Below are 13144 nucleotides of genomic sequence, written 5' to 3'. Positions count from 1 at the left end.
CTGTCTGTGGGTGGGTATATATCTATGAGCAGTGGTCCTTTAGGAAGCCAGAAGGTGTACAATAGAAGAAGCTCTGGAGAATGGCAACCCTGTAGGAGGACCAACAGTGTTAACTAAACTGGGCCAAGAGATCTCTCAGACCTTGGGCCACCAACCAAGCAGCATACAACAGCTGATAAGATGACCCCAACACATACACAGCAGAGGACTGCTGGGTTTGGACTCAGTGAGAGAAGATTCATGTAACCCTCAAGAGACTGGTGGCCCAGGAAGTTTAGAGGTCTGGTGGGGTGGGGGTGGAGATGGGAGGAGGAAGTATGGAATATGGAACAGTCAGAAGGTGGTCCAGGAGGGGAATAAAATCAGGACTGTAAAATAAGATTAAATAAAAAAAAATTAAAGAAAAAAAAGAGTTAAAGGGAGTATTTTAAAGGTCATCTGCAAGAAGAGAAAACACTCTTAAACTCTAGTCATCTTTACAAACCCCAAAGAGAATACCTTTAGACAATCACTGAATTTTTCATCATGAGATTGCTGCAGTGAGAAATATAAGAATAAGTATTTCACCTAAAATTAGGCATCGCTGCTCATTTCTGCATGTCAGTCAAGAAAATGTATGTGGATTCGTCAGAAAAACATATCCTCATGGGCCACATTGCTAGATTGATATCTGCTTACTGGCGGTTTTGACTCTCTACCCACAGGAGAAAGGAAGCTGAGAGAACTTGTTATTCTTATCATGCATGTGTGATTCCTCCAAAACTACTGTGATTGCTTCAATAGAGTCAATTTATAATCTAGTTTCATACAGTTAGTAACACTGAAATCTTGTAAGCTTAATAAAAACACTAGATATTGATTGCATTCTCTGTATGTATTTTTGAACGTAACTCTCTTCCAATAAGTTTTTCAGGGGTATTCATGGACTCCCATTCTAATTAACAAAAATTGACAATGTTTAGATTTGTACAATGAAGTTAACAATGAGTATTTATTCTTACTATTATTTCATATCATTTTACAACAAACTTTTATATAGAAAATAATATAATGCCAAGACACTTTAGAAATTTTATGCATAGTAGTTGGTTATCTGAACTGCATTGTTAAGTGGTTCATATAATACTGCACATTGTATGAAAGATAAAAAATAAAGAAACAAGAGAATATCTTACTCATATTCACTAAAATGGCAATTTGTGGTACCCACATCTAAATCAAAGTGTGCAGGTTCAATTATCTACTAGAATTGCGCAGTATGTCTCTGTGGCTTTAATTAGGTAGAACAAATAAGCAGTAATTCTGAGCCATATGTGTGATAATATTTTCAATTATTTGGCTTTCAAACTTGTAACATTTCTTTCAGAATTCTTCCAAAGACATATTATGTCTAATATTTTTCAAGTAATTAGTTAGATCTAATAAAGTTGATATAAACAAAAACATAATGATTTCACAGAAACATTTTTAAATGTACTATATCTGAAAGTTATGCATGCTGGTAATATTCACCTGTTATTCTATTACTTGAAGGAAGTTTGCTAAGATATGAAGAATTCAAGGTCACTGTCAGCTGGAAAGCCAGTTTGTTGCTGCAGAGTCATGTTGGACACTGTATCAAAACCAGAGAGGATCTTTGTAACTATCCCTTTAAGAAAAATAAGGTAGACTGGGAACAATAAAATATATATATCAAACCCGAGGCTCCATAAATGAAATATAATGTTTTCCTGGTTAGATTCACGATCAGAATTGGAGAAATGAGCATATTATAGCTCAATGACTTGTTTAGCTCATATGTTCAGATCAGAAGTATTTGAAATGTGTCTACAGAAATGATAGAGGGAAATAAATAAACTGCTAGCCTAAGATTTTTTTAAAGCATACTTACTTGCTCTTGTGTTCAAATGATTTAGGAACAATTGGGAAAGATTTCATGTTTTGTATATATTTGTTTTGATAGATAAATAAACATAACATTTGTATTTGGTACCCTGCCCACCTTAATAGGCTTTCTTTAGTGACAGGATTTTAGCACAGTGCATGAAGTAAATGAAATGAAGCATTCTCAGGTACTACCTTATGGCACACATTGTAACTTATAGTAAGGCTACATAATTAGAAGAGTTCTAACCACATAGGAAACAATGAGGTCATTGGTTGGCTGCTTTCATAGTGTGCACTATTTTTGAGTGTTGAGTGACAGCTGTAGCTGTTGTCTCTGTGCACCAGGTATGCCTTTCACACACAATATGAAATGTTTTCTGAAGGAGAAATTGGCTTTGATTGGGACTCTCGGGATCCTATGATACAAAATATAGGTAATAGTCACATAATATAAACAAAAGTCTGACAGACGTTAGGAGGCAGATGCAGATGCATGAGTCAACCCATTCCCCATAGATAGAAACATTTCTTGAGTTTAATTATTAAACCAAAAATCACCTGAGACCTGGCATATGTTATTATACAATTCAGTGCTTTCTTTATCGACAGGTAAAGAGTAAAGTATTCCTGTTTGCACCGATAAGAACTTAAATGAACTAAAAAATATCCCTCTCATAGAAAATTAAAATTGCTACTCAATAGGGTATACTGAAATGTCAGAAATTGATACTTTTCTCTACCAACTAACAAAAATAACAAGCAAGTCTCTTAAAACTTCCTAAAATTAATCCTGTGCAGGGCAAAATGGAGCTCGAGGCCATGAGTAGGTATACCAGCCCAGTGAACCCGGCTGTCTTCCCTCACCTGACTGTGGTCCTTCTGGCCATCGGCCTGTTCTTCACTGCCTGGTTCTTCGTTTACGAGGTCACCTCTACCAAGTACACACACGATATTTACAAAGAGCTCCTCACCTCCTTGGTGGCCTCACTCTTCATGGGCTTTGGAGTCCTCTTTCTCCTGCTCTGGGTTGGCATCTACATATGAGTCTCCAAGGGTACCCACCAGGCAGCTCACTAAGTCTCTGCTTTTGTAAATTAAATTTTTACCATTGCTACGTCTCCCTCCTGCTGATTACAATAAAGGCAGATGTGTGACAAAAAAAAAAAAAAAAAAAAAAAAAAAACCTTCCTTCCTAAAATTATTTGCTCATATACTGGCTGGTTTTGTGTGCCAACTTGACACAATCTGGAGTTATCACAGATAAAGGATCCTCCCTTGAAGAAATAAGATCCATCTGTAAGGCATTTTCTCAATTATTGATCAAAGCTTGGAGGGCCCATTGTGGGTGGTGCCATCCAAGGCATGGTACTCCTAGGTTCTATATGAATGCAAACTGAGTGAGGTGGGGGAAGCAAGCCAGTTAGCAGCACCCCTCCGTGGTCTCTTCATCAGCTCCTGCCCCCACGTTCCTGCCCTGAGTGAGTTCAGGTCCTGTTCCTCCATGGCCTCTGTATCAGCTCCTGCTTCCTGACCTGCTTGAGTTTCAGTTCTGATTTCCTATGCTGATGAACAACAATGTGGAAGTGTAAGCAGAATAAACCCTTTTCTCCCCAACTTGCTTCTTGATCATGATGTTTGTGCAGAAATAGAAATCCTAACTAAAATAGTTGGTTAATGTAAAAGTATTCAAAATTAAATGTTTCTTCCACTAATCATGCATAGTAGATGTTCCAAACATGCCTACAGAATTACAATACTGAATCTCAGAATAATAGCCAATGAACATCCTGTGATTAAAATATTAGTCTTCCACAATGTGAAGGCCAGCAGTTCAAAACTGACTGGAAATATATATATTAAATAAAACGTACTCCCTGCTTTTCACTAAAAAATTGTGTGTTCTTTGGAATGCTTCTTAATCTTAATATCATTTTTTATTATCTACTGTAAATGAGATATGTTAATGCCATGCTTACTTGAATGAAATAAACAAATAAAATAATATGGAACACATGTGTTCCTAAATAGTTAACATAACTAGGATAAAATTACACATCAGAAATGTTTATACTCTAATCACTTCTTACACAAAATATACAGAATGAAGGGTAGATTTTGACCTCCTGGTGCCATGGAGTTTGACTTGTTCAATGTCGGTGATTCCCTTGTCATTTTTGGCTGACACTTCTCTAGGTTTCACAATTAAACTCAACTTGGACGGAGACAAAGGTAACTAGACAGAGACATGTTATTATCTCTCTTCACATTGCACCTGTGCCATGAAAAGAGGTCTTTTAAATTTTCTATATTCTTTGTTTACATTCCAAATTATTTCCCTTCTCCATGTTTCCCCCTCCCCATCAGTCCCATAAGTCCTCTTCTCTCCACCCATTATCCAATCAAACCCCTCCCATTTTTCTGTCTTGGTACTCCCCTACAATGCTGGATCAAGCCTTTCCAGGACCAGGGCCCTCTCCTTCCTTCTTCTTGGGAATGATTTTGATATGTGAATTGTGTCTTGGGTATTCAGAGCTTCTGGGCTAATATCTGCTTATCAGTGACTGCATTCCATGTGTGTTCCTTTGTGATTGGGTTACCTCACTTAGTATGATATTTTCCAGTTCCAGCCATTTGCCTATGAATTTCATGAATTCTTTGTTTTTAATTGCTGAGTAGTATTCCATTGTGCAAATATACCACATTTTCTGTATCTATTATTGCCCAGAGATCAAAGTGAAGTGCTATTCAGTCTGTATCGGGGTAAAGAAAGTAGTTAGAAGCATGGAAATCAAGGCAAGGAATTTCAAGGTGAAAAATACACTAAAAAGCATTAAGACTCTAACTCAGTATATACCTTATTTCTGTGATTACATTATCTTGGTAATTGATATAATTGTGTACATCCTACTGCACAAATACAATTATTGGCCATATATTTTTTCCTTCCGAATTTTAATTATAAGCTAATATCATAATTATATTATAAATAATTATAATTGTACATATGCATGTTTAACTCTGACAAAGTCTTACAAGTAAAATAATATATTAATATAGAATTTACTACTGTGGGAGCACACAGCTTGCTCCGGTGGCACGGAGCTTAGGTTCCAGTACTGAGGCCTCTGGTGGGAGCCCTCAGATCTCTCCACTTCTGGATCCAGATCAGCCTGGGCAGCAAAGCCACATCTCCAGGTCCTGCAAGAGGCAAGGGGGGCTTCCGGGAGGCCGGCTGGGAGGAGTCAGAGTGCTCTGCTGAATCCAGCAGGCCCCAGCGGGAGCCTTCAGGTGTCTGCTTCGGGATCTGAACAGCCTGGGCAACAGCACCCTGTCTCCAGGCAGTGCAAGAGGTAAGCTGTGCACCATAGGCCACCTGCGAAGAGGTAGCTTGCACTGGTGAGTCCAGCATTGACAAGACCAACTAACACCAGTGCGAACTAGATGGCAAAAGGCAAACGCAGGAACATCACTAACAGAAATCAAGGCAATATGGCAACACCTGAACCCAATTCTCCTCTACCAACATGTCCAGGAAACATACCTCAGGGTCAAAGACAAACACTACCTTAGAGTAAAAGGCTGGGAGACAATTTTACAAGCAAATGGTCTCAGGAAACAAGCTGGAGTAGCCATTTTAATATCAGATAAAATGGACTTTCAACCAAAAGTCATCAAAAGAGACTCTGAGGGACACTTCTTGCTGGTCAAAGGAAAAATACAACAAGAAGAACTCTCAATCCTGAACATCTATGCTCCAAATGCAAGGGCACCCTCATTCATAAAAGAAACTTTATTAAAGCTCAAAGGATATATTGCACCTAACACAATAATTGTGGGTGACTTCAACACTGCACTTTCCTCAATGGACCGATCAAGAAAACAGAAATGAAACAGGGACACAATGAAACTAATTGAAGCTTTGGACCAATTAGATTTAACAGATATATATAGAAAATTCTATCTGAAAGCAAAAGAATATACCTTTTTCTCAGCACCTCATAGTACCTTCTCCAAAATCTACCATATAATTGGTCACAAGACAGACGTCAACAAATATAAGAAGATCGAACTAATCCCATGCCTCCTATCAGATCACTATGGAGTAAAAGTGGTCTTCAATAGCAACAAAAACAACAGAAAACACACATACACATGGAAACTGAACAATATTCTACTCAATGATACCTTGGTCAAGGAAGAAATAAAGAAAGAAATTAAAGACTTTTTAGAACATAATGAAAATGAAGACACAACATACCCAAATCCATGGGACACAATGAAAGCAGTGCTAAGAGGAAAACTCATAGCCCTGAGTGCCTCCAAAAAGAAAATGGAGAGAGCATACACTAACAGCTTAATGACACACCTGAAAGCCCTGGAACAAAAAGAAGCTATTTCACCCAGGAGGAGTAGAAGGCAGGAAATCATCAAACTCAGGGCTGAAATCAATCATGTAGAAACAAAGAGAACCATACAAAGAATCAACAAAACCAAGAGCTGGTTCTTTGAGAAAATCAACAAGATAGATAAACCCTTAGCCAGACTAACCAAAGGACACACAGAGAGTTTCCAGATTAACAAACTTAGAAATGAAAAGGGAGATATAACAACAGAAACTGAGGAAATTCAAAAAATCATTAGATCCTACTACAAAAACCTTTACTCAACACAACTGGAGAATCTGGAGGAAATGGACAGGTTCCTAGACAAATATCTGACACCAAAACTAAATCAGGATCAAATAGATCAACTAAACAGTCCTATAACACCTGAAGATGTAAAAAGGGTCATAGAAAGTCTTCCAACCAAAAAAAGCACAGGACCAGATGGCTTCAGTGCAGAATACTACCAGACCTTCATAGAAGACCTAACACCAATACTCTTCAAACTATCCCAGAAAATAGAAACAAAAGGAACTCTACCCAACTCGTTCTAAGAAGCCACAATTATGCTGATACGAAAACCACACAAAGATCCAACAAAGAAAGAGAACTTCAGGCCAATTTATCTTATGAATATTGATGCAAAAATACTTAATAAAATTCTTGCCAACCGAATCCAAGAACACATCAAAATGAACATCCACCATGATCAAATAGGCTTCATCCCAGGGATTCAGGGATGGTTCAATATAAGAAAATCCATCAATGCTATCCCCTCATAAACAACCTCAATGAAAAAAATCATATGATCATCTCATTAGATACAGAAAAACATTTGACAAAATCCAGCATCCTTTCTTGCTAAAAGTATTGGAAAGAGCAGGAATTCAAGGCCCATACCTAAACATCATTAAAGCAATATACAGCAAACCGGTAGCCAACATCAAACTAAATGGAGAGAAACTTGAAGCAATCCCACTAAAATCAGGGACTAGACAAGGCTGTCCTCTCTCTCCATATCTTTTCAATATAGTACTTGAAGTTCCAGCTAGAGCAATTAGACAACATAAGGAGGTCAAGTGGATCCAAATTGGAAAGGAAGAAGTCAAATTATCACTATCTGTAGATGACATGAAAGTCTACTTAAGTGACCTGAAAACCTCCACCAGAGAACTCCTACAGCTGATAAACAACTTCAGCAAAGTGACTGGTTATAAAATCAACGCAAGCAAATCAGTTGCCTTCCTATACTCAAAGGACAAGCAGGCTGAGAAAGAAGGTAGGGAAATGAAACCCTTCAAAATAGCCACAAACAACATAAAGTATCTTGGTGTGACTCTACCAAAACAAGTGAAAGATCTATATGACAAGAACTTCAGGTCTCTGAAGAAGGAAATGGAAGAAGACCTCAGAAAATGGAAAAATCTGCCATACTCATGGATTGGCAGGATTAATATAGTTAAAATGGCCATCTTGCCAAAAGCGATTTACAGATTCAATGCAATACCCATCAAAATCCCAACTCAGTTCTTCACAGAGTTAGAAAAAGCAATTCTCAAATTCATCTGGAATAACAAAAACCCAGGATAGCTAAAACTATTCTCAACAACAAAAGAAATTCTGGGGGAATCAGTATCCCTGGCTTCAAGCAATACTATAGAGCAATAGTGTTAAAAACTGCATGGTATTGGTACAGTGACAGAGAAGTGCACCAATGGAATAGAATTGAAGATCCAGAAATGAATCCACACACCTATGGTCACTTGATCTTCAACAAAGGAGTCAAAAACATCCAGTGGAAAAAAAAAGATAGCCTTTTCAACAAATGGTGCTGGATCAATTGGAGTCAGCATGCAGAAGAATGCGAATTGATCCATTCTTATCTCCATGTACTAAACTTCACTCAAAGTGGATCAAGGTCCTCCATGTAAAACCAGACACACTGAAACTAATAGAAAAGAAAGTGGGGAAGACCCTTGAGGACATGGGCACAGAGGGAAATTTCCTGAACAGATCACCAATAGCTTATGCTTTAAGATCAAGAATTGACAAATGGGACCTCATAAAATTACAAAGTTTCTGTAAGGCAAAGGATACTGTTAAAAGGACAAAATGGCAACCATAAAATTGGGAAAGGATATTCACCAAACCCACATCTGATAGAGGGCTATTATCCGATATATACAAAGAACTCAAAAAGTTAGACCCCAGGGAACCAAATAACCCTATTAAAAATGGGGTACAGATCTTAACAAAGAATTTTCACCTGAAGAAATTCGGATGGCTGAGAGGCACCTTAAGAAGTGCTCAACATCATTAGTCATTAGGGAAATGCAGATCAAAACAACCCTGAGATTTCACCTTACACAAGTCAGAATGGCTAAGGTCAAAAACTCAGGAGACAGCAGGTGTTGGCGAGGATGTGGAGAAAGAGGAACACTCCTCCACTGCTGGTGGGGCTGTAAGATGGTACAACCAGTGTGGAAATCAGTCTGGAGCTTCCTCAGAAAACTGGACATGAGACTTCCAGAGGACCCTGCTATACCTCTCTGGGCATATACCCAAACGATTCCCCGGCATGCAATAAAGACACATCCTCCATTATGTTCATAGCAGCCTTATTTATAATAGTCAGAAGCTGGAAAGAACCCAGATGCCCCTCAAAGGAGGAATGGGTACAGAAAATGTGGTATATTTACACAATGAAATACTACTCAGCAATTAGAAACAATGAATTCACAAAATTTTTAGGCAAATGGTTTGATCTGGAAAATATCATCCTAAGTGAGGTAACCCAGTCACAAAAGAATACACATGGAATGCAATCTCTGATAATTGGATATTAGTTAGCCCAGAAGCCCTAAATACCCAAGGCACAAATTGCATAACAAATGACTCCCATGAAGAAGTATGGAGAGGGTCCTGATCCTGGAAAGGATTGATCTAGCACTGGAAGGGAATATAAGGACAGAGAAAAAGGAGGGAGGTGATTGGAGAAGGGATGGAGAGAAGAAGGTTTATGGGACATATGGGGAGAGGGGATCCGGGAAAGGGGAAATCATTTGGAATGTAAATAAAGAATATAGAAAATAAAAATATTAAAAAATAAAGAATTTACTACTAAATCTCAGATTTTCCATAATATAAATATGTGTAATAATATGGTTCCAGTCACAGATCCTACTCTCAATATAAAAATAACTTAATCAAGGTTTTTCCTCGATTATCCAATACCAAATACCCATCTCTGAACCATATATACAAATAACATTATACAGACTGACCATTTGTTATTTTGTATTTATGAGTATGAATATAAGTATGTAACAACAATTAATTAAAGAGTAATCCATAAATTTAAAAGACATGAAGAAAAGTACATATGGGGATATGGAGGGCAGAATGGAAAGAGGAAATGATGATATAATATATAAATGTAAAAAATATTCAAAGATATCTGATTGATTTTACTAGTATATGACAGTTATTGTCTCTATTATCTAACCCCAATGTGTGGAAATTTAAGTTTAAATTTCATTCAAGACTTTACTTATTTTACAGCCTCCTATGAATGCACATGTGCACATGTTAATATTTTCATGTGAGAAGGACTTGAATTTTGCCTCTTCAACTTAGGTATCTTCACTTGTCATTATGCTTTCTAGATATTCCATTTGATTGAAAACTTCTGATTTTATTTTAGTTTATTTTTTATTGATGAATAAAATTCTACCTTGTGGATGCACTAGTTTCATTATCCCATCATCTAAGATGTTCCCACACAATATTCTCTCTTACAGAAATCCAATTTCCTCTGGATCATGATTTCATTTTATGTCACAGTAAGATCGAGTTGATGTTCAGTATGAAATTCCAAGAACTTCAGAAAGCAGTGTAGTACAAACAATTTAGAATCTTAGAAACAATTATATAGGGCTTGAAGAAATTTCATTTTTCTATATTATGAATTATACTATCAAATAAAAAATAGGACTAAATTGTGCAATCAAAACTCAGTGTAGATTATATGATTAAAATGTCATTCCAACACTTAAATATTAAATTCTCTTTAACATTCATTTTTATATCAGAGGTTATATATCAATTTAATTATGTATCTTCAAATTTTATATGTAAATAAAATATCTTATAAAGTGTACATTTAGTTTATAAGTACACAAATATATGTTTATTTTATAAATATGTAAAACACCTAAATATGTTCTCGATATCTTTTAAATGTCTATAAGTTTTCAGACAGAACATTATACTAGGGTTCAAGGCTTATATATAGCAGATAGTGATTACTTTTCATCTCTGGTAGAATGTTGAGTATCTTCCAAGAGCTTAGATGTCAGTGAGGGAGAAGTCTTAGAAGTATTTATTGACAGATCACAAACATATTAACATTACATGCAATAATATATTAGCGAATTTTTGAAGTTTTCACTATAATCTTACCATAGCTAACTGGATGAGAGGTAAAAGAAAGCAACCCTTCCTCACTATTGATAAGCATATGTCTTAAGATAGCTACAATAGAAAATAGCACATTGGCTTCTCATTTAATTTACATCAAACTTACTGATCCAACAGTCCTACTGCTGTGTACATGACCAAGAATTATAATCAGTATGTTGAAAACACAGTAGCACTACCATGTTCTTGTAAGTGCTATTTACAATAGCTGAGAAATGGAAGCAATGGAAATGCTGACAGGAAGGCAAACAGAAAATAAGGTGAACAGTGCATTATTATCTTCCACTACACGATAATCAAAAAGTACCACCATTAGTGAAAATACGGAGATCATTACAGAAAGTAAGTAAGCCTGGGACAGAAACTCGAGCCTCAATTTATTTCTTTCATATACCAGTGAAAGTTGAGCTCACAGATTGCCCAGGAACGACGCTGCAGGGAGGGCCATACTGTGAAGGCACTTGCTCTGAGTAGCCCTGCGGTTCTGCTTCTGCCATGATGATCCAAGCTTTCAGAGCAGCCCCCAGGACTTCGCCTTTGGGCCTTGGAAGCTGACGGTGTCCAAGACCCATATCATGAAGTCTGTGGATGTGGAAAAGTTAGCTGATGAGATGCATATATGACACCCCTCCCTGAAATGACGTTTGGAGACAAAGTTCTCCATCTCCAGCATGGCTCTGGCTTCGGGATAGAGTTCAAAGCTACAGATGCACTGAGATGTGTGAACAGCTACCAGGTGCATGCTCAAAGTAGCCTGCTGAAGAGTGGCAGGAATGTAGGTCGGACGGTGAACACTCCAAAGAAGTTCTTAAACCCTAAGGCTGATATGAACATAGTGGAGCATGTGTCCTTATTGCATGCCGGGGAATCCTCTGGGTATATGCCCAGGAGTGCTATAGCAGGGTCCTCCGGAAGTGTCATGCCCAGTTTTCTGAGGAACTGCCAGACTGATTTCCAGAGTAGTTGTACCAACTTGCATTCCCACCAGCAGTGGAGGAGTGTTCCTCTTTCTCCACATCCTCACCAACATCTGCTGTCTCCTGAGTTTTTAATCTTAGCCATTCTGACTGGTGTAAGGTGAAGTCTCAGGGTTGTTTTGATTTGCATTTCCCTAATGACTAGTGATGCTGAACATTTTTGAGGTGCTTCTCAGCCATTTGAAGTTCTTCAGGTGAAAATTCTTTGTTCTGTACCCCGTTTTTTCATAGAGATATTTGGCTCTCTGGAGTCTAACTTCTTGAGTTCTTTATATATATTAGATATTAGCCCTCTGTCAGATGTAGGGTTAGTGAAGATCCTTGCCCAATTTGTTGGTTGTCGTTTTGTCAGCTTGACAGTGTCCTTTGTCTTACAGAAACTTTGTAATTTTGAGAGTTTCCTGGTCCTGGAACAGCTTGATCCAGCATTGTAGGGGAGTACCAGGACAGAGAAGTAGGAAGGGGTAGATCAGAGAATGGGCAGAGGGAACAGGGCTTATGGGACTTTGGGGGAGGGGGGCAGGAAAGGGAAAATCATTTGGAATGTAAACAAAGAATATAGAAAAGAAAAAAGAAAAAAAAAAGAAAATACAAATTAAATAAAAACCCTAAGACTAGACCTATACAACAGACTATAAAGGAACGTTGCTTGGAGAATCTCTTAAGTTAAAGGTTGTACCTTCAGCAGATCATATAGATACAGAAAAATTGAAAGCCAGAAAACAGATTAAATTATTTGAAGAAGTTCTCCTGTTTGAAGATGAATTGCATGATCATGGTGTTTCCAGCCTGAGTGTGAAAATGAGAGTAATGCCAGTCAGCTTTTTTCTGTTACGCGGTTTTTCTTGAGAATTCCTGGGGTGCCCATCAGAACGAATGACACAAGGCTTTGCCATGAGGCTGACAAGACCTACATGTTACTAGAATATACATCCAGAGAGAGCAAAATCGCTAATTTAATGCATGTTCCACCTTCTCTCTTCACGGAACCTAATGAAATATCACAATATTTACCAATTAAGGAAGCGGTTTGTGAGAAGTTAGTATTTCAGAAAGAATTGACCCTAACCCAGTGGACTCACAAAGTCTGCCCTCAGAATAAAATGTTATATAGCATACTCTCCCAGTGGTACCTGACTGGATACCTTGGCTATCTGTAGGGGTAAATTTATTATGAGACTTAATTTCCTTGCTTATGTGCAGGTTTTCTGTAGCCTTAAAGGAAAATAAAAGACGGTTGCAGGCAGGTCACACTCAACTCCTATTTATACTGTCTGTTTTCAAATTCCTACTCCAGAGAGATATGTGCTCTGGAGCTTGATTTGGATTCTTAACTTATCACAAATTGTGACCTCAGCAGTGATGTGTATGTACCTCCTGAGGGGGACATAACTGTATCCATCCTGAAGCATCATCTTC

The 13144-nt window shown here is 37.7% G+C and overlaps 1 protein-coding gene and 1 pseudogene across 1 annotated transcript; both read left to right on the top strand.

Annotated features, from left to right (window-relative positions):
- The first annotated feature begins 2677 nt into the window (after nucleotides 1–2677).
- LOC127666772 (transmembrane protein 258-like) lies at nucleotides 2678–3012 on the top strand. Its single transcript, XM_052159729.1, has one exon. The coding sequence runs from the start codon at nucleotides 2692–2694 to the stop codon at nucleotides 2929–2931; it is 240 nt and encodes a 79-aa protein (XP_052015689.1). The 5' UTR covers nucleotides 2678–2691; the 3' UTR covers nucleotides 2932–3012.
- Nucleotides 3013–11308: 8296 nt separating this feature from the next.
- LOC127666851 (TIP41-like protein) lies at nucleotides 11309–12827 on the top strand (annotated as a pseudogene).
- The last annotated feature ends 317 nt before the right edge of the window (nucleotides 12828–13144 follow it).

This window comes from Apodemus sylvaticus, chromosome 16, assembly GCF_947179515.1.
Source record: "Apodemus sylvaticus chromosome 16, mApoSyl1.1, whole genome shotgun sequence".
NCBI lineage: Eukaryota > Metazoa > Chordata > Mammalia > Rodentia > Muridae > Apodemus > Apodemus sylvaticus.
The sequence above is the reverse complement of the archived record's forward strand: the minus strand, read 5'-3'. Positions and strand labels throughout refer to the sequence as shown.